Raw genomic sequence first — 22,688 nt, 5'->3', positions numbered from 1 at the left:
AGTACTTACACTTAAGCAAACGCAACGTAACTTTGTTACAGAAAGCGGTCTTTCAGTTTGGAACGTATACAAAACTAAATAAACTATGTATATTACAACCTTGTTATCGAAACGTCGATTCTTAAATAGATGTTTCGCATCTTCTTCGTGGTAATTAATTATCGAGAAAAATAGTTCGTTTTCATACACGTTTACAGAATGTTATGCAGAAAAAAGAGTTTTCAGAAGCGATAAATAATTTTTCTTTATTACTCGTATATATTCGATTAGTACGTCAGGAACAATGAGCAAACGTATTTCCCACTAGCGATCAATTATGAGGTTATGTGAGCATTAAAAAATACTATACTAGTTGAATGAAGTTCATAATATCTTTCGATTTATAAATAACTAAGAATGAATAGATAAATAAATATCTCAAAGAAAAATTACACTATACTCGAAGACTCGAAGAAGTAGTTCTGAAACGTCCGTTTGCCCATCCCTGAATTATACCGATACTATATCGTTTGCAAAGTAACTTTATCATTACATTAATTGTTAGATATCGCACTTCGATGCAGAATTACGTTGAAAATACTTGCTTTCGAAGGCGGAATAATTTACTAACGTTAAAAGTATTAATTCAAAGCAGTGGATGTAAGAACAGCGACTCCCCTTTCGTAGAAACTGTGAGGATCTTGACTAGGAGCAATATTTAAATCAACGGTAAATAATAATTCGGTACGTGTGCTGTTCAAGTAAACTGGTAAAGACAGTTTGCCTTTTCGTACATCATCAGTGGCAGATCGTATCCACCTCAACATGGTAACTGGTAAATCGGTCATTATAGTCGATGTCAAATACAGCTGATTATCTTTGCACTGCGCTCCTTGTAATTTAAGACCAGTTACAGCAAATGAACAATCGTCCGTTGCAATGTTATCACCGTCCCCTATAGTCACATCTAGCTGAAGTTCTTCGAGTGACCAGCTGTTTACTTGTGCTATGCACTGTCTCGTTGCCGTAATGTATGCTTCGGGATTCAATAATCCACCGAGCCAAACTGGAAAGCTCTGAAAAGCGTATGATTGCATAATATTAAATTAGAAAACAATATTAAAACAGAATTAAAGAAACAAACCTTAATTTCCTTAGCTCCTCCTTGAGATACTAGTCGCGAAACTTCTTGCAACTGTGATACTCTATGACTAAAATCTGTTATCCATTGTATGACAGTACACCCTCTTGGTACCATATATCGTCTCCAACCAGCTGGTAGAATACCCTTTACTAATTCCGATAACATAGTTCTATGGTAATTAGTCTGCTTCTTTTTACCCTGTGAAAAGAGGTTAAACGTTAGTACAGTGATAGTTGGAAGAAGAAAATGCATCAGACCAACAATCGGTTGGAAAAATACCTGGCAAATTAAAACTACATCTTCTAAATCATGGATCACTTCTTGTAGTAATTTAGCACCGCTGTTAACTTCTCTCTCAAAGTATCTATAGAGAGGATCCTTTATATTTTCCACAGTTCTCTTTAAAGTTGGCAAATTCTTTGGAAGCAATTGTAACCATGTTGATGCCGAATTATGTAACGTTCTCATCCACGATGGTCGACCATCAGCCTCTGCTTCTATAGGTGTATCCAATGACTCCTCATTAGAATAAGCTAGTTCGTCTTCGTCTTCCAGTTGTTGCATCTTTAATAATTTAGACACCAAGTCTGTTCCTCTGGTTGTGAGTAGTACTTTCTCAGCATTATTCGGTAGGCCAAGCCATGAAGGTGTTTGTCGATCTGATAATGACTCGATCCACTTAAGAAAATGATCGCGCCTGGTTCCGTCCGGCATAGTAATATGTCGTTGACTTCCTTGCAAGCCATCAATGTTAGCAACTAGTGCAAAATCAGCCTCAAAAGATCGCGGGGTAAAGAGCTTTCGAAGGAATGATGCAAGAAGACGTTGATCGAAATCGTTATCAATTTTACCACCGTATATGCATTGAGAAAGGAGTGTCACTAGAGCATCCCAAGGTACCTTCTCCGGTGGTAAGTTAGTTCTGCCCATAGCAGTAGCCTCTATCCATGTGTCGAGAGTATCGCAAGCTACTCTCAGGTCGCTCTCGTTGAATTCGTAATGCTTAGCCCATCCTAGCGGTGCATATCGAAGACGTTCTTGAACAATAGCGTGGAACCATGCTAACAGGAAATAAAGACGGGCTCTTTCATTAGGTGCTTTCATCATTCTTGACGGAGGTACGGTACTGAACGTTCGCAACAAGTTTGCCCTAATTCCAGGGGGTGGTTCGAAGACAAATATTCGACCAGCTCTCAGTAGATTTACTGGTACCTTCGGATTAATCTCCATGGTTAAGAATAGTCTAAAATTGGTATGTGGTTGTAAGCTATGCAATTTCTTTTCAAGCTGTACTAACCACTGCGGTGCTAGATGAACATTCTTCAATAGTACCCATCTGCCAGCTTTAACAGCCATGTTTATCGCTCTATCAGCCTGATTGAATCCTTCTGCAGATCCTATCGCGATGCTGGCTATTTGTTTTCCCGATTCAGCTGCCAAATCATCCACTCGACCAGAGGCATCGAAACCTGGTACCGAGCATAACAGAGCAGGCACAGTAGCTTTCAATTCATTCTCCACCACCGAAGCAAAATCAAGTTCTGCTTCCGCAGCAGCCATGAAAGATTCTCCCAAGGCGGAAGTTATGACTAAAGATGCAGCAGCTATCACACGATCAGGTCGGAATGCTTGAATTATCAATAATTGGTGCATAGCTGTTCCAATCGGAGTCAACGGCTTTTCCTCGTCCCAAAGTTTTGGCACACAGGTCTCTGGAGTTGGTGATTGTAACCACGAGTTAAATTCTGCATTCTCTTGAATCTTTTCTGCCAGTTTTCTGAAAGCTGGGAGCCTCAGACTCAACCGCATCATAGCTTCTTGTTGTTCCGAACTCAAATTAGGCAAAATAGGTCCCCGTATATTCAATACACCTTCCTTTCCACGCAAGAAGAATGTGAATTCACTGTCATACGTGGATTCGGTGATGATACCTTTCAAGTGTATTCTGCATAATAACAATGCAAACGTTAATCTATCCGTATGCAACATTCCACGAGCAACGCGTTCGTAACAGGCAGAGAATAAATCGCTGGTAATAACCGATAGTCTTTGCGTATGGTCCGATATATTAGACAGTCTTGGATTTTGAGAGAGAACAGAAGTGAAAACATCTAAGAACATTTTCAAAGAATACTGGTACAAGAAGTGCACTTGATTCAAACTATCCATTGTAAAGTACATATTCGAACAAGCTTGAGATAAGGGCATATATTGTTGGGAGACTGTCTCAATTTCTCCTATGACTTTATCTGTCTCTTCGACTTTCTTACTAATATCAGCCGCTTCTTGTTTCAAAGTTTCAAGAGTGGTTATCACAGAATCATCGTCGAGGATTTTCCCCTTAGCATCGTTCAATGCTTGTAACAAAGATTTCTCGAGTTGTCTCAGTCGCAAGTGGAATTCACCTTGTAATTTCAATAAGTCAGACCTCTTCTCGTCGATATCCGGACGTTCAGCTTTCAGGACTTGGTTCAAACATTGACTTTGCAGAGAACTTCTAGTAACGGTGAAGTTTACGAAGGTAACACGAGAGCAGATATCTGGTGGGAATTCTACTGTCGGATCTCTCGTTGATAAGAATATCACAAAAGATGGTGAAAGATCGATATCTTGATCTCCAAGTGTAATCAACACACGTCCACCTGTTCTTCTTAGTTCTCTATTTAGAACAGGATTTAATATCGGGTCATAATTTTCAACGTCCTGTACCAATAAAGGATTACCAAAACGTAAAGCGCTCTCGAGATTCTTCCTAAACGAGTCGTCCAAGAAGCTTGTTTTCGTGATCTTTCGCTCTTTAAATTCATTCATTATAAATTCAGTTGCTTGTCCGGATGGATCGATAATTAACGGGTACCTGTTGAAACGTTTCAACATAATAGCATTTTCGGTACAAAGATCATCCGTTGGCAGGGCATTAGCTTGCCACCTCAAACGTTCATCAGGATTTGAGAGATACTCTGTTCTCGCTATATCCGGTCGGAACTGTAGATTTGCTTGTTGCAAATGCTGACACCAAGTACTGAACAAATTTTGTCGGTACTGAAAAAGCAAGATACGTATAAAATATATGTCGTTGCTCTATAAAGAAAAATATGCGTGACTATTACAATGACTATTACTAAATGTAACTTACATGTTGATCGAAATATCCAGCGTACGCAAGGAAAGCAGAGGACAAGAGTACATCTCCGATAATCGTAGACATTTGACTTTTAAACGTTTCGCTAGTTGCTTCCCAACGTTCTCTTTCGATCACCAACGATTTCAATAAGGCGATAGAACGATCCACTTTAGCTTGTACGCTTTCCAAGTCAGCTTTAATAGCTTGTGCCTGAGAAATGAGCTGAGCGTATTCTTCCTTATACGAAGCTATGCTTTGCTCTAATTGAGCAATCAAATTTTTCACTTCTTCGCCTCTTTGTTTATTCGTTTCAGCCTGTCGTTCTAACGAATGAAGTTCATCTCTTAGGGGTTCTACTCGTTTCAGCATGTCTGCATACTCAATCTAAAAATTTTAAATCTTATGCTCCTTTTTCTTGAAAAAACTTTGCTTGTATTGGCAAATATTTACCTGCGCGGTAGAAGCCATACTGGCTCGGTTAACTTTTTCAAAATTATAGTCAGGATTACTTAAGTAGCGGCTCTTCATTTTTTCTCTCACTTCATCACTAAATAAATATTTAAACAAATTCATTGAATATTATTAACTTTAACAGTTAGGTATAACATATTTGAACAATTTTATATAACATATTAGCATACTGTATTATACATGTAATTTCGGTTAGTAACAAATTTGTCAATTGTCGTTCTCATGCTCTAAGTAACAACTAGTTGTGCTTTGTGAATTTTGTTCAACATTTGTTTAAGTTTGAGATCAGCAAGCACAAAGATTAGTTGTAGATACATACAACAAATATTAGTATTACACATTTTCTTAGATATTCGTAAGTTATTCGTTTTTTTTTTCCTTTCATCATGATTTTCTAATTCACGAACATTTTAGGCAATATTCGTATCAACGAACCGTGTTCGCTGATCCCTCGATCAAAGAATTAAACCATCTGTCTAGGTAAAACAAACAATGAATGCATGCTTACGTAATATCCTCGGTACTGAAATTAGAGACAATAGTATTGATAAAGTTGTCTCTCATGATGACAGCGCGGATAGATTTCCAGTCACTGGCATTTTCACCGAGCAATAAGCAGATAGACTCCAATGCAACCTTCACGATCGCCGGCGGATTCGCCATGGACCGGACTTCGACTAAATGTTGTTTCTTTATCGATTTCACCGCTATACGAAAAACGAAACGATTTTGTATAGTACAAAGGAAATAAAGTGCAGGCATGTGCAATTAGAACAGTTATGACAATGTTATGTGAAAAAAGCTCCGTGACAGGCTGCGCATCATTTTAGCTGACCTAAAGTTAGAGATAAAAAACACGATATATTTTATTTACAATAACACAGTATTTACGTATCATGTCACGTCCTTATAACTGGTAAATATCTAAAAATTCGTATATTTGAATTTCAAAGAAAATGCATCATCTAAGAAGAACATACTATCCAACAATTTCTTGCGGCTTATAAGAACGTAAGTTGTATATGCGTGGGTGAGCATTCAGCCAAAAGACATAACATATATGTCAAGCGGTTATGGAATTGTATCTGCCTCGGTAAATTCCCACGCGAGTATTGAACATTCAGCAGATCCATAATCATTTCTTACGTGAGATTTTCCGTGTTGAAGTTGACGATGGTTGGTATGAAACTATCCTTCATAATGACAGCACGAATCTGTTTCCAATCGGTAGCATTTTCCTCGAGTAACAGGCATATAGATTCTAAAGCTACCTTTACGATGCTTGGAGGATTTGCCATCGATCGAATTTCGACAAGATACTGCCGCTTAATCCCCTTGACAGCTATACTCATTGAAAACGATTCAGCGCAACGCGCAGCACGTGTTTCAAGCGTTCAAGATAGAGTACACGTGAGCAACGATAAAAAAAAAAAAAAAAAAAAAAAAAAAAAAAAAAAAAAAAAAAAAAAAAAAAAAAAAAAAAAAAAAAAAAAAAAAAAAAAAAAAAAAAAAAAAAAAAAAAAAAAAAAAAAAAAAAAAAAAAAAAAAAAAGTCGCAATTTTGCATTCGCAGCTTCATTTTTCGCGTGCAGTTCCTGTACACGAGGTTTATATCAGTACAAATTACAAACAATGTTTCGCCGCGTTCGTATTATATTTCACTACGATACCTGAGATTTAATTGCCAAACTCTTCTGCATTTCTTCCACTTGTTCTACTGTTTCTGCGATTTTGCTTAAACCAACGTTCAGATGCAACTGTTGTTCTTCTAAATCACTTCTCTTCTCTTGATACAATTTCACAAAGTGATTGATGAAATCTAAATAATGGCGGGGTGTAATAGCCATAGTTCTACTACCTCGCTTCGCGAGTCTAGCATTAGCTTTATGTAACGTTTGGTGTACGTAAACGCAAGCATTTATGACAGCATCTCTGTGAGAAGGCTGCGATGGTATTAGAGAGCAAACAGATGGGAAGAAATCTGGACACTTCCATGAAGGTCTTTCCAAATCCACTCGACTGGTAAATTCTTTTCCGACTTGGAATAGTGCGTTATCTGACCAATCGCCAAACCAGTTCAACACACATCTGTTGAACAATGCAGGTGATGTCGCAGCTCGATCTTTAAGACCATCCGTGCTGGGATTCATTGTAAATACAACGTGCAAGTTCTTCATAACTTGACCGGTGAACCATTTATACAGTTCTTCGTTAGAATCTAACATAAGACCCTCGCGCTGTGCTCCTTCTTTGCATTGCGTCATAAGAGTTGTATACTCATCACCCTCGAATAAACCAGGCACTTCTCCGTTTGCAAGTAAAGTATTCATACGTTCGAGGAAACCGGAGTCTAAAACATTCGATTCGTCGAGAATAAATGCTATTTTTTCATCCTTGCAACCAGATCGTCTTAGAACTTGACGCAAATCTTCGTCAAAGTCTTCGCCGGTGTATTTATTATGAACCTTTCGCATAAAATAAGTATACGTTAAATTTAAGGAAAGCTTTTTCTTCTTAAATATATAAATACTATAATAGAACATAGAATTATACCTTTATTTGGAATATGGACAAACCGTTCATCCATGCAACGAACCTAGACAGAGTCGTCTTCCCAGCACCAGAGACACCAATAAGTAATAAGTGTCCCTGAGGCTGTCGGAAAATTCTGTCGATTCGTAGAACATGTTCAAGAACTTCGTCAAAAAGAACCAAAGGAACGTCCAATTCCTCTTCGTAAAATACTTTCAATCTTGCTTTAACATAATCTCGCAATTCTTGTCTATTGACTGGTACATAATCTTTAGATAACCAATTACTGTATAGTATAGGTCTGGCTAGTGCTCTCTCTTTATCAACACCCATAAAGTGTTTCATGGCGACAGTGTCGATATTTTTATTGGTCCAAGCTCTTTCAGAATCTTCTACTAACCTATCTTGGAAGAGGCGAAGCGCCTCATGTGCCCACAAACGTACTAACCCTTCAATCGACAGATTGTCAAGGGGTCTGATAGCTTCGCAGATCCCGCGCACCCAACGCGTCATTTCACGCGGAGAATAAACATAATGTGGTTGCATGTCTTGGGTAAATCTTTCCTGCGAAGCTAAATAAAATTCTACCATTGCATTCGTCAAAGATTCTGCGTAACCTCTTAAAGACGGTGTTAACCTGACATAAAAAATTACACATTGAAAGGATTATTTTATATAATGTATGTATATATTTTTGTAAATTCTTACCTAAGCATGGCGCGTGTAAATGTTCCATAGATTTGTTTCAAAGATGTCTCTCCTGGATAATCGACATAAATTACTGGAACGTGCCTTAGGAATCTATGGGTAAGAGGTTTTCTGCCTGGATCTGTTGGAGGATTACAAGCGCCAACAAACTGAATTCTTTCCAAAGTAACCCATGCTTGATCGCTAGTTCGGTAGAAACCTCTATGTTCTACTAACTGCCTCAGGAACGAGATTACACGTTGTGTTCCATAATTATCCATATCGGGTAAATTGATTTCATCACAGAATAAGACCAACCATTTGCCTAATTGTACCGGAGAGAGCACAACACCGTTAGGTGTTTTACGATATTCGCAATAATGATCAAAAGTTTTCAACAGCAATTCAGGTGTAGTAGCGGATGAAAAGTTTAACCCAACGACCTCCATATCGGGCAAAGCTCGTAAAGCAGAGAAAAGAGTCATGGTTTTACCAGAGCCCGGTGGTCCGCAAAGCACTAGAAAAGTTATATAATCTTTGGTTACATAGTTCCTATAAAATTTTATAATAGCTTGTGTAAATGTATTATAACATTACCTATTGGCTTGTGCTCTGCCAACCATGTGTAAAGTAAAATCTCGTGCCTTACAGTGTCTAAAGTGGGAACAACGATATCTGGACTGGCAACTTTATGCGTTTCTACTTCGATCTGCGGAACTTTATTGCTCCAAGGCAACCATTCACCATGGATGCTTACTTCAAAATCAATAATAGGAATGTTACTTTGCGTTGGCAAGGGTATAGTCGTAATAGATCGAACGAAATCTCCTAAATCGGATCTAACTTTTAATTTCGCATCTCCTACGAAACTCCACAACAACGCGTACACTAAACACTTTGGGATGTAACGCTCCAGTTGTTCGCTTGGCAAAGGAAAATCAGTATGCGAATGATTATATTGTAAAACATTGCGCACAGCTTGATTTAGCATGGAGAATAGGGAGCTTAATGCTCGGAGACGTGTAAAATCCATTATATGTTCTTGCTTCATGGCATACTCTAAACATCTCACTACCAATCCATCTGGTGCAAAGTAACTTTGTAAAATGCTAGCAACTTCTCTCTGTACCGATAATGCAGGAGACAAAGTATCGTCCTTTTCCGTCATCTTTTTGCTAAGATTGTCTTCTTCTCCGTCTTCGAGTGGAATGTTTCTTAAACGTAACATGTAATTTTCAAATATCATCTCTGTAGAAAGTACATCATCGGAGAACCAAACCATACCGCAACGAGAGACAGTAGCCAATGTGGCATATTTTAGGTCTTGCACTTCAAACATAACTCTCACGTTTGGTGGTAAACTTAAACGTTCACCGTTTGGTAACGTCAGCAGTTTATTGTCGTCTAATACGGAATTCAAGTTTTCAACCCATTCTGGATCAACATCGCCGTCAAATATGATCCATTGTCGTTTATTGATTTCTCCTCTTACATTGTCTATAATTTTTCTAAGAATATGTGTAAAAAGACCGTCTGTCCATTCGCGTGTATTCGGATCTAATACACCGTACAATGTTTCTTTGCTAATAGCTTTAGGATCGATCACATGGGCAACTCCTTCTATTCCTTCGAATCGTTCCAAAGCTTTCAACAGTACTTTCCATGCCGTCGTTTTTCCAGAGCCACTCGGTCCGACCATCATCAATCCATGATTCAGATTACAAATTTGATAGAGTTGCAGTACCTAAATTGACCAAGTAGTGACTTTTCGAAAAGTAGTAATCATCAAAATAAAAGGAAAATGATAATCATGCGAATTTACGAAACGGAATATCATATATGGAATTAAAAGATACCGGCCATGCAATGCTAGTCACGGTTTAGTTTTGCTCTCACCTTTTCTACCCAGGTCTCACCGACCATTTCCTGGGGGGAGGGGCGCATATGATAAACAGTTCAAGAATTAGGTACACATTATCTATCTTACACAATATATTTTCAGAAGAAACAGAATTTTTGTCACTTTACTCAATCTACCCTTTTTCATGCTATTCTTTTTAACAATGAAATGATGGGATAATGCAAGTAATGATTATTTAAAATATATTATATTATTACCTTTTCCTGCCAAGCCCCTCCTTGTTCGTCACCTTCACCACACACCAGGTACTCTTCCATGCATACCTTCCTTATTTGATCCTTCAATCCTATGAACATATGTTTTATTTTTTTATTAATAGGTGAAAAAGAATTGCGAACATATAAATGTCTAGTTTCAAATGTAAGGATTACCCTTCATTTCAGCACGTGTGTAATTCACATTCGGGAATACATCATTGAGTAAACTGAATAGCAATGGAATATCTTCGGCGACTAATTTTGGTACCATTGTTTCGCAAACGGATTGTATAAGAATTTCTTGTTCTGGCAAATTTTCTGCGATCGAAGCCTCGTCGATATTAGTCTTGCCACGATTCTGCATGCCTTCTTTAATCTTTTGAATTCGATCACGTTTCACATTTCCAGCGGAAATAAGTACAGATTTAAGTGCTCGAAGCCCGAAATCATAGTGAGATTGATTAGAAAGTTGTTCATCGCACAGCCTAATAATAAGGTCATATATTTAACACAGTCGAGACATATCTGAAATATAAGTAAGACTGAAAAACTTACTTGAAGAATGGTACGATCTTGCATGCTAATTTTTCAGCCGATCTAAATCCCTGACTGAAAAGCATTACTTCAGCAATCAACTGTCTATCTGGTGTCGTCATAGCTAACGATCTAAAGAGTTTCTTCAAATTATCGGGAAGATTTGATCGTCCAGCGTAGCCTGGATTCATTGTAATGAAGATCGCCATATCTGTAGATACTTTAACTTGTTTTCCAACTAATTCTACACACAATGTTCCTTCTTTCTTTCCTTCCATTTGACTTTTTAGTGCTTCTTGAATTGTTTGCACTTGTTGGGAAACAGCTGAAAGCATACGCTCTTCGAGACGATTAAATTCATCGAAACAACCCCATGCTCCTACTTGACAGAGACCAACGAAAATACGACCCATGGCCTAAGAAAAAGAACAAATAAAATATACCTTTAAACATAATCTGTTAAAAATAATATATACCGTATCGCTGTCTTAATCATATGTTCCGTTTACCTGAAAGTCGAATGTTTCGTCACAATTAAATACTAATACAAATCTTCCCAGTTGATGGCCGAGAGCCTTCACGGATTCAGTTTTCCCTGTTCCAGCCGGTCCAAACGGAGAACCTCCGAGACGAGCTTCTAAGGCTTGAGTCATTGTTAAATAACACCTATCGGTCAAAGGTGTTTGTACCAACCTATCTTGCACTCCTAGATATTCAAACCCGTAAAAAAATTTGGCATTTGCCATATGTATTGTAAGTTGTTGCAAAACTTCAGTCTGTCTCGGATCGAAGTAGAATCTCATTTCGCATAGCCACTCAAATGCTTTCGGATTGGAAACTTTGTTTGAAATTAATCTCCTTGTTACGGTGCGTTTATGTACGAATTCGTTAATCAGATGCTCTAATTTCTTCCGCCTTAATGGAGGCTTACTTGGATCACTTTGCGCTTCATGCAGAGCAGCTTCAACGTCTTCCGACCACAAGATCTGAGCAGCTAGGACTATAATTTGAGCCTGGTAATTGTCACACCATGTCATGAACGCCTGAGGATTAATATTTCCATCTTTGAACTGTTTGATATCTTGCACCGCTCTTGCAAGACTCGATGCTAGTGTAACTCTCATTTCTTTCTCTACAAGAGTCAACCATTCGTTGATTTTCGGATGATCAACAGTAGATACTGGATTTTGGAAAAGCACTTCTTCTCCTTCGCGAGAGGCAATGCCAGTAATAATATTATTATCGTCGTTCAACAGAATAGCTGCTACACCAGCAAACATTTTTTTAAAGTGTTTTTGTAATCTCGCGATGTTTTTGCTGTTACCGATAATTTCCAACAAATCCTCATCACCCACGAAATAAAAGCGTGGAAACGACGTACGTTCTCTTTCAAGATATTCTCCTAAAGCTTTTTGTATTTTGCCAAGTAAATCAGCTAAACGTTCAAGTGCTCTTTGTACACCAGGAATATTTAGGACGTCCATGACCATCGGAGATTTAGATACTTTTTTCATCAAACCAAGGAACTCCGAACTAATGCTCTGGAAACGAGATGTTTCAACAGGCAATAAAGTTTTGATATCAGCGCTTCCCGAGAAAATGCCTTCTAGATAAACCCAACGTCGTTGAACGTCTATCCATACGTCAAATAATGCATTGATTCTATTTAATTTTTCTTCCCAAGTTAATGCTTCCTCCTCAAATACTTTATAGTAAAGAGAGAGTTTCATAGCAGCGACGGAATTGATGTGTTCTTTGACCTTATTGAAAAGATCATCCCAACCACGAATTAATCTACACTTATTTTGGTAATTTATCAAATCCAATTCGTAAGTTTGCCAAGATTCTCGTACTTGCTTTAAGAACTCCTCTAATGCCATTTCACCTTGTGCAACAAGAATAATGTCTTTTACTATTCCTTCATTTTTCTGTAAATTTACGTCCCAGACTTGGCCAAGGGTAAGTTCACTCAATACCCAATTTACTCGTAATTGCCTTGTTAATTGTTTCCAATGTCTTTCTTTCAAAGCATCAGATTTCAATTCCACAATTAGCATGTTAACTTTGGTATAACTTTGCAACATTTTCTTGACATATTCGTACGAAGAGTATTGCCTTAGTCTGGCTGGTAGTTCTTTTAGTTGTGCCATCATTCCGTCTAACTGTTGGCGTAATTTTCTTGGCTGAACGGATAACCATGGTTTTTCACGCGTATCATCGATCTGCGCCCATATTTTTGACAATTCTGACCAAACTCCTTTTAAATCTTGAAGCTCTTCGAATACTATTTGCATTCTATCCTCACTGGTTGAAACAACTCCCGGTTCCTGTAACTCTAAAGCCTCCTTAGCCTTTGCTACATTGTCTCTTTCCTCTTTCAATCTAGCAAACTTGCTTTCAAACAACTGTAATTGTTGCAATGCATCGTCTGGCCGCAAATGACCCTCAACTGGCTTGCCTCTTTCCCAATCACTCAGGAAATCAGTGGTCCTTATTTCAACTGCTTTATCTTCTGCTACAATTTTCATTTGTAGCGACGCAACTTGTGTTTGTATATTTGTATCTTTCCTCTTAATTATTTCATTGAATGCACCCCATTCGCCTTCTATGTTATCCACATGTAACCAAGAGGAAGGGAACTGGAACCTTTGACGTTCCAATATTCTTTGACCTTCGCGATATATATCAACTTGTTTCTCCCAGGCTTTCATTTTACGTTTCAACGATTGAACATAAGTTATGAATCCAACTGCATCTGAGGTACTAGCAGCTTCAATGGATTGTTGCTCTAAATCGCTTCTTGATTTTGATATTTGCGAATGGAAGCTAGACATTTCATTGCCGAGAAGAGTTCCGAACTTACCCAAAGTTTCTTTGTGCCACGAATCATATTTCAAAGATACTTTGCTTTGTACCTTTGCAAAATCAATGATAACCGGACCAAATTCGCGTCTAGTGTCCGATGTATCGAAAGTAGCTCTGGATTTTTTAATATCATTTAAACATTTCATCCACAAGTTTATGTTTTCTCCTAATTTTCCATATAAATTATCTGGTTGTAGGTCCCAAAGAGCTTGATAGCGCAACCATTGATCCACATAATCGGCAATATCTTTCATTTTAGATTCAACTGCTTCATAAGCTGCTTCTAAATGATGTACTCCGTACGGTAATTTTGTAAGTAAATTTCTATAAGTACCCGATTCAGGTTTATATAAACCTACGTTATATCTTGAACTCTGTAGTCGAACTTGGGAAGTGACAATAGCTTGCCATGCAAACAATTGTTGCATTATTTGGAACCTTGCATCTTCAATGCTTGGATACAAGTACATTGTCTGATTAGTTATGCGAACTTCGTGTATTTGATTCTGAATCTTCGGATCACCACCAGGTTTATGAGTTGGCTGAGAAGGTGCATCTGTATCCATACTTAGATCTACTCCCCTCTTTTGACCAGTGAGTGCATCAGTCCATGCTTTTATCCCAGCTTCTAATCTGGCTGCTAAATTCTTTTCTACTTCTTGATCGAGTCTAGACACCCAAATAGTTAAATTTGAATAATTCTTTAAAGATAGTTCGTCCACGGCTTTCTGAATTTTGGAAAGTATATCGGCAAATGTATTTGCCGAATATGGGCATGTTTCAAGAGATCGAACATCAACATCCAATTGTTCTTCAACCACCATAAGATCTTCAACTTTTTCTTGAAATGAAACAACAGTTTCGGAAAGACGTTGCACATACTGATCCAACTTATAACTTTCCCAAATCATCCCAATCCCCTAAATTAAAAAATGATGATAATTTTAGCTAGTGCTAAAATAGTAAAATTCTAATATAATGTAATTATATACAAATTAAAACTTACTTCAGAAATAAGCGACAACACGTCGTTACGCATTCCAGCAACTAATGGTATGATACTGGCTTTATCTTCGATCTAGGAAAAAAGATAGATTATGAAGTAAAATTAAAAGAAAGTTATCCTACTCTGACCATACCAATACAATTTTACGACATAAATTACAATTTACCATTCAATAATTTACAGACAAGGCAAACAAAAGTTTTACATGTCCATAGCTGATGCTAAGAAATTATATGACAATTTTTATTTGCGTTTGATGTATTACAGAAACTGAGAAATATACTATATGAATTACAAGCAACTTTTGGAATGTGCGGACAGCCAAACCATTTAAATCAATTATGATCGCGGAATGCAAGTTTCATAAAATGAAGGACATTGAAATAGAAATAGAAGTTTATTCATAAGAATTTTGTAGACTTTTCGTAAGAAATTCAAAGGCCAGCGAAATCAGAAAAATTCGAAAGCTGTAATATAATATAATTTAATTAAAAGTGAAAAGAAAACCCGAATTTTTCTCGGGTTCCCGCACATCCTATGATTCGTAAAAATCGTACGCTCTTGCAGTACACATTTTTCTACAAGAACTAAGCAGGCATACAGTAATGATTTGCAAATATAGGCAAGATGCACAAGTCCTGAAAGCATCATATATGACTACCTTCAGTGCGGGGCAGTGAGGACTCCGATTGGTAAGCTAAAAATATTGGACACCCAAGGAATTAGAAATATCAATATTGCTAATATGTACTTTTAACCTGGTTCTATTCCCTATCATTGTCTATCCGTTTACTCGTATTTTCAAAGCTTCAAATTGCTTATATTATCGCAAAGATAATAATCAATAAAATTGTGTTGCAATATGACCGTGAAATTTCTTTAAAATCGTACACCAATTTTAAAGACGTATAATCAAAAGTAAGAAAACGTATAATTATAAAAAAATATTACCTTTTCGAGTGTTCTTTCGTAAGTTCTGATGCTCTCGATCAAACTGATAGCAAAGGGGTATAACTGATTGGCCATATGTGCTCTATTCACAATTGATAAAGGTACACGGAAACCAAGATTTCTCATGTTTCTTACTTCCTTTGATAATGTAATAATTTCAGGAAGGAAATTCACTTTCAACTTTAATAAAGTACCATGACCTGATCGTGATCGGACATTTTCAATTATAAAAATCCTTCCGGTAACGCCAAGATTTCTTAGTTGCACTTTACGTGCCCAATCGTCAAAAATTTCCTGAGTCGATAGCTTCATACGAAAACTATCTCCATCAGCTTTTAATTTTTGACCTTCAATATGACTTTCCCAGCCTTTCCCTATGAAAACAAACAAATTAAAACTTTATATAAATACACGAAACAATTCAAATACGTACCTAAGACATCTTCAACTCGTTTTAAGTACATTGTAAGCTGGTAATCAATTTGCTTGACCCAAATAATAGAGCCAGCAACAGGTGGTAAATCTCTGACTATGCTCATTCTACAACATTTACTTTGTGCATACTGAACCTGAATTAGTAACATGATTAACTATTAGTAAAAAATAATAACTTAAGCTAATAATTTTTGCATTTTTTTCACATTCTTATACCTTGAACTTTTCATGTAACGTTTCTATATCATCTTTTACTCTCTGTATCAACTGTGTTTGATATTCTCTAATAGCGCCACGGATATGTGGTCTTACAAACAGTGCATTGAAACGTGAAAAAATTCTGAACATTTCGTTCGCATTCTTCGCAGTACCTAGTTGTTCTCGGAGATGCGCCGTAATTCTTGCTTCAACTCTATCGATACGTTCTTCATATCTATGGACAGCAGCCTTCCAGGATTCAACACCTTCTTTAGTAATATCAAGACAATCAATTTCTTTTACATTTTCATACGCCAAATTTACTTCACTAATGGCATTTACATCTGCCGCAACCAAACCCAATTCGACCTTTACATTATCGTTATCTGACTTCTCTATTGCCGCATTATTGTTATTCTTCTGACGAACGGTAGGTCTTAGTACGCGAAGAATGACTGTTCTGAGTTGTTCGTGTTGTCGGCGGAAATTTCGCATTTGTTCCATTCTAGCTTGTATTTTTTTATGCGCTGGTGAAACTCTCCATACCATTTTCATATTTTCATCTCGTTTCTTCTTAACAATATCTCTTAGTAATCCAGTTAATTTTTCATATTCATCATCCCATGTATTAAATACTTCAAAACATTGTTCCATAACTTTTTCAAACTCATCATATGGAATGTGCATTAATCTCCTTGTGCCTAACACTTTAAGAAGTTGACGCCCGAGGTCTCTAGAAATAGCTTCTATCAACCTCAGTACTCTTTGAATAGGATATTTTGTGCTTCTAATTTTTCGTAAGTGCATAAATATTTGCTGAACACTAGTTTTTATTCTTTCAAGTTCTGTAGCTGATAGTAAATCATTGATTGGAAAATCTTTCATTAAGGGATTGTAATCGTCGACAGTAGCCAAAGCTTGTTGTAGGCCAGTATCTATATCAAAACTAACGGTTGCGTGGAATCTCTTTCCATACTTAAGTATATCAAGGGTCAAAGTAATCTCTATACTTTCTCTTTTCTCTTGTATTCGATGCAATGCTCTTTCCAGGTTTAACCAAAAAGAAATTTCTTGTAAAGCTGTACCTGATTCTGGATCACGATTTAGTTTGGTCACCTACAAAGAAATTAATAAATATATAATATATACAAAATTAAAGTCATAAAATCTTTACCTTCTGAATTTCCTTTATCCATCTATTAACACCATTCTGCAACTGGTTGAGGAATGTTGAATCTTCAACTTTGTCACCAAAATCAGCAACTTTGGGCTTACGATTTTCTTCCACACATTGTTTAATTACTTGTGCAACAACTGGATGAATTTGTAATGAAATCTCTGGAATATCTATGTTTTGTTGTAAATGCAATAAACCCATTTCAAGTTCTGCTATTTTCTTTTCAACAGATGGTGCCATTTTGTCACCATCTCTATCTGTACGACCTGTTTCTTTTACATAGCTTTTAAAATATGGAGCCATAGTTTTACTAATGGCATGCAATGTTTCATATGCTGGTCCATCAGAGAAGGTAACTAAATGTAACTGTGAGTGAATAGATTTATCAGCTTCAACTATTGCTCCACGTTTTGTTAAAACTAAGGAGGCCATTTTAGGACTAGTGAAATGTATCTCATTTGATATATAGAAAAGAGTACTTTCTTTTTCTTCATCTCCTTCATTATTATCCTCCTCTACAAAATAATAAATAAAAATGTAACAAAACATTCAATATACATGTATTGTACTTTAGGATAATAAAATACTTCATCTTTTTCATAAATACTTAATATGATACTTAATGATAACAAATGTACAAATATGCAACATTAGCCAAATTAGGTTGTGCTTGGTATAATGCAACCAACATGTGTTTCTTTTTAACGTAATATTTCGAAAAATATGATTAATACAAAATATTGTATACCGGCACATATTTATGATAAATTAATGAACAGGTAAAAAATGTTAATGACGAAGAATGTAATAATGCTGTTACGTGTATTGATTACATTAATGTATGAGTCATATTTAGGAGAAATTTAAATGCATCAAACGACAAATGCCGCATTAATGTTCAGGGTACGTTTCCTGTCGCCGCTTAATGTACCGTTGTATCGAAAGACTGCAATGGAGGATATCGTAGGAGGGCAGAGTGCAAAATTCACGGCAATAAATTTGCCAAATTATTTAACGTGTTTCAATTTACACACCTTTACTGGAACTTCTTTGTATGTAAAGCGCCCACACTTGAGAATCGCTTATGAATTTTCGTATCGACTCTTGGTTGTCCTTATCTTCGAGTGCGGAATTGAACGCGGGTGGTACTACATCTTCATCGGGTAGAAGGACCATTACAATCTTCTTTAAATAATTAACAAATTCCCAATGTCCTACGACAATTTGGATCTCCGGGGATGGTTCCCCGGAGCTATCCAAGGAATCACCCATCCTATGATAATTAGTTTCGCAAAATTTTTAAGATCTTGAGCGGGTGATCGGTCGATCCCCGCTCTAGGATGAACTGTCACACAAATGATGACGGGTTACAGTAGGCATAGACTACGGCACACACGTATATACTTAGAAACTGTAACGATTCTCCACTAGTAACGCCATTTTCTTACTCCCTCTTTTATCCATCATGTTGACCAGTTTTCATGTTACTTTAGCCAAATCGCAATTGCACACTTTTGCATTAGCTTTGTACATGTTTTACTCGTTATATTTCTAGTTGGTGAATACTTTGTGATTAAATATATTTATTAAATTTATATCTTTCGTTAATATTACTTCTCTTCAGATATGGTTATCGTAGAAAAAAAGGAGCGATTTTTATTATAAACAATTTTAGCATTTCTGCGATAGAAACGATACCTTACGTACGCGATTTCAGACACATGCTCAGTATGTATTAAGCATTGTACATGCGCACGCGTATGGACTATGGAGCAGGGAAAGGGTGGTTGAGAGCAGCAGGTGTAGAATTCTTGCGGTGATTTTAACGGAAATATTAGTGCAGCAAAAATTAGTACAGGCAATAGTAACACTTGCAAAGGATTGTATTTTTTTTTTAAAATAAGTTTAGTACTACCAGCAACATATGTAATTACAAGTCTATCTATAATAAAAGAGCATTTTGCACCGGCTGATAACGCGTAACTGTCTCGATCGATTTACGTTTGTGCTTATTCTCTTACAATGGAAGCTTTGATACCCGTAATAAATAAATTACAAGATGTATTTAACACTGTTGGCGCTGATGCAATACAATTACCTCAAATCGTAGTACTTGGTACACAGGTCAGTTGATATTTTCTGAACTACCGATAGAATAAGATTCGTATCTTTGTAATTTCGATGCAAGTTTAAATTTTTTGCACCTACGAAAGATAAGAATACGCACTTGAATAGACCGTTCATTTCTATTGTTGCATTTATCAAACTTCATTCAAATTAGATAAATACTAAAGAATGTCTAGCAGTAAACGTAAATAGAAATTCACATTTTGTAATTCATACACCATTCTTGGATAGTTTTATTAAACGTGACGTTTTGTTTTTTTAGAGTTCAGGAAAGTCATCAGTAATTGAGAGTCTGGTAGGTCGGTCTTTTTTACCACGTGGGACTGGTATAGTTACTAGACGTCCTTTGGTATTACAACTTGTCTATACACCCAAAGATGATCGTGAACATCGAAATACAGAAAATGGAACTTTGGATTTAGACGAGTGGGGCACATTTTTACATGTAAAAAATAAAATTTTCACAGACTTTGATGATATTCGTAAAGAAATAGAAAGTGAAACAAATCGCATGGCTGGGTCCAATAAAGGAATTTGCCCTGAACCAATTAATTTAAAGATATATTCAACAACAGTTGTTAATCTCACTCTGATAGATCTTCCTGGTATCACAAAGGTACCAGTTGGTGACCAACCTGAGGATATTGAAAGTCAAATACGTCTACTTGTATTGAAATATATATGTAATCCTAACTCTATTATATTAGCTGTTGTTACTGCAAATACTGACATGGCTACCAGTGAAAGTTTAAAGTTTAGCAAAGATGTGGATCCAGATGGAAGGCGTACTTTGGCTGTTGTCACTAAATTGGATCTCATGGATGCTGGTAATTTTTATTGTTATTTAAAGTTTTTAATCTTATAATAAATTATAAAGTTACTATATTGTGTATACTGTTCTAGGTACCGATGCTATAGATATATTATGTGGCAGAGTAATTCCTGTAAAATTAGGAATCATTGGAATAGTTAATCGCTCTCAACAGGATATAATGAATAATAAAACTATTCAAGATGCACTGAAGGATGAAGCTGCATTTTTGCAACGTAAATATCCCACTTTAGCAAACAGAAATGGAACTCCTTATTTAGCTAAGACTTTAAACCGCTTACTCATGCACCATATTAGGGACTGCCTTCCTGAGTTAAAGGTAACTACAAGGTTTTCAAATAGTAAATGGTTTCTAGTATATAGTTGAAATAAAGCTAAAGTAAATATAATTTGGTAGAACTTATATTTTTTAAAAACAGACAAGAGTCAATGTGATGGTTTCACAATTTCAAACCCTACTTAATTCATACGGCGAAGATGTTAGTGACAGTAGTCAAACTTTACTTCAAATTATTACCAAATTTTCAAGCAGTTATTGTTCTACGATCGAAGGAACGGCCAGGAACATAGAAACAACAGAATTGTGTGGTGGCGCTCGAATTTGTTATATATTTCATGAAACGTTTGGTAAAACACTAGATTCTATACACCCGCTGGCGGGTCTCGCGAAAATAGATATTTTGACAGCCATTCGAAACGCTACTGGTCCAAGACCCGCTTTGTTTGTGCCAGAGATTTCTTTCGAATTATTAGTTAAGCGGCAAATTCGAAGACTTGAGGAGCCGTCTTTACGATGTGTAGAACTCGTACACGAGGAAATGCAACGAATTATACAACACTGTGGTACTGAAGTACACCAAGAAATGTTACGTTTTCCTAACTTACACGAACGTATTGTCGATGTAGTAACACAGTTATTACGCCGACGTCTCCCACCTACTAATCATATGGTTGAAAATTTAGTTGCTATAGAACTAGCGTATATCAATACTAAGCATCCAGATTTTCATAAGGACGCGGCTCTTGTATCGTCTTTGCTAAAAAATACTGACGTGGACCATATAAAACAAAACAGAAGACTTCCGTCTACTTCAAGCACCACATCGAGTACTATAATTCCAAACAATACGGTAAATAACTGTTACTAATATTTATAATCGTTTCAAAATATTTTGAATGTGGTGACCATTTGTCTCCTTATCATACCCATTTTTACGTTTAATTAAAAGATATAACATTCCAAATGTCTTTAATCTGTATTTGTGTGCTGTGTAACTAAACGCATTAAATGTTTCTAACAGAATGTAAAGTCAATTAATAACCAAGACGAAGTAGCATCTTCTTCTGAGCAGAATAAGGACCAAGGCCATCAAACGGTGTTAGGTAATTGGTTGTTAAATAGTCTTATATATCAAGGAAGAACCGATTCGAGTAGTTCAGTTGACGGTTCTCCAGTGAGAAATCGTGAAGGCAGCACTTCTCCACATCCAAATGCAAGTCCAAATCCAATGATTGAGCTGCAGAGAGCATCTCCACAACAGAAACCTGTGAATCTACTGCCAGAGGTACCAGTGCAAACATCGCGCAAACTGAATGAACGAGAACAACGAGACTGTGATGTAATTGGTATGAAAAGGAATGTTTTCCGTTTTTCCAAAAAACATATTTCATTTCACTCATTTATATATATTTTTATTCTTTACAGAAAGACTAATAAAATCATACTTTTATATTGTACGAAAATCTATACAGGATAGTGTACCAAAAGCTGTCATGCATTTCCTAGTCAACTATGTAAAAGATAACTTACAAAGCGAACTTGTAACGCATTTATACAAATCAGATCACGCCAATGTCCTCTTAAACGAGAGTGAACATGTTGCTGTTAGGCGTAAAGAAGCAGCAGATATGCTGAAGGTACATTTACAAAAACTACGGCGTGTTCTTTCTATAAATCAAACATTTCAAATAATTTATCGTTTTACTCATATGTATTTTATTACAGGCACTAACACAAGCTGGTCACATCATTAGTGAAATTCGAGAAACACATATGTGGTAACTGAATTTACACATTATTCACAGGATCAGTTTATAGTTCAATTTAGACATTTTGATGGTTTAGTAGGTAAACCGACAACTGAAATCACGTGTATATTAAAGTACTGCATGTCATTTGTATGCAAGCAGTGTTTACAACTACAACAATAATTTTTAAGATTTATGCATTTTCTTTTAGTTTCATTTTATAGGCATAACATAACACAATATTATAACACGTGCATTTATAGTAAAGGACGGTATTGAACGATTAAGGTATTACCACTGCGAACAATGGTGCTCATGCCAAAACTCTATTTCAAATGCCTTACTAAATTTATGTGAATATTCTGTTTACATCGGAAATATCAACTTGTCCGATTATCGCGAAATGTAAGAATAAGTGTAACCGATCGTAAATGCAGAGCAGATTTTTTTTCTTTTTGTAACATTTTGCACTGCGTGAAAA

The 22,688-nt window shown here is 36.5% G+C and overlaps 2 protein-coding genes across 3 annotated transcripts; one reads left to right on the top strand and one right to left on the bottom strand.

The window, feature by feature from the left end:
• Nucleotides 1-416: 416 nt before the first annotated feature.
• Nucleotides 417-18,571, bottom strand: LOC108579840 (dynein heavy chain, cytoplasmic). Its single transcript, XM_017943461.1, has 25 exons — nucleotides 18,255-18,571; nucleotides 17,218-17,735; nucleotides 16,062-17,159; nucleotides 15,844-15,979; nucleotides 15,411-15,784; nucleotides 15,121-15,156; nucleotides 14,460-14,531; nucleotides 11,098-14,373; nucleotides 10,610-11,004; nucleotides 10,229-10,539; nucleotides 10,055-10,143; nucleotides 9,833-9,862; nucleotides 8,534-9,680; nucleotides 7,958-8,453; nucleotides 7,271-7,886; nucleotides 6,388-7,182; nucleotides 6,275-6,312; nucleotides 5,865-5,999; nucleotides 5,699-5,718; nucleotides 5,227-5,425; nucleotides 4,698-4,794; nucleotides 4,260-4,631; nucleotides 1,403-4,165; nucleotides 1,124-1,321; nucleotides 417-1,055 (listed from the first exon to the last, which is right to left on the bottom strand). The coding sequence occupies exons 1-25, from the start codon at nucleotides 18,490-18,492 to the stop codon at nucleotides 621-623; spliced, it is 13,884 nt and encodes a 4,627-aa protein (XP_017798950.1). The 5' UTR covers nucleotides 18,493-18,571; the 3' UTR covers nucleotides 417-620.
• A 671-nt stretch (nucleotides 18,572-19,242) lies between these two features.
• Nucleotides 19,243-22,473, top strand: LOC108579993 (dynamin-1-like protein). 2 transcript variants are annotated; one of them, XM_017943643.1, is made up of 8 exons: nucleotides 19,243-19,344; nucleotides 19,610-20,174; nucleotides 20,251-20,498; nucleotides 20,599-21,309; nucleotides 21,481-21,562; nucleotides 21,635-21,805; nucleotides 21,885-22,096; nucleotides 22,185-22,473. In XM_017943643.1, exons 1-8 carry the CDS (start codon nucleotides 19,243-19,245, stop codon nucleotides 22,239-22,241), a joined length of 2,148 nt encoding a protein of 715 aa, XP_017799132.1. In that variant the 3' UTR covers nucleotides 22,242-22,473. The 2 variants fall into 2 exon arrangements, with proteins under 2 accessions (XP_017799132.1, XP_017799130.1); XM_017943641.1 differs by having other exon boundaries at nucleotides 21,481-21,805.
• Nucleotides 22,474-22,688: the final 215 nt, after the last annotated feature.

Source organism: Habropoda laboriosa, unplaced genomic scaffold, assembly GCF_001263275.1.
Source record: "Habropoda laboriosa isolate 0110345459 unplaced genomic scaffold, ASM126327v1 scaffold2, whole genome shotgun sequence".
In the NCBI taxonomy this organism is placed as follows: Eukaryota; Metazoa; Arthropoda; class Insecta; order Hymenoptera; family Apidae; genus Habropoda; species Habropoda laboriosa.
Note: the sequence above shows the minus strand (reverse complement) of the source record. Positions and strands in the feature narration are given on the sequence as shown.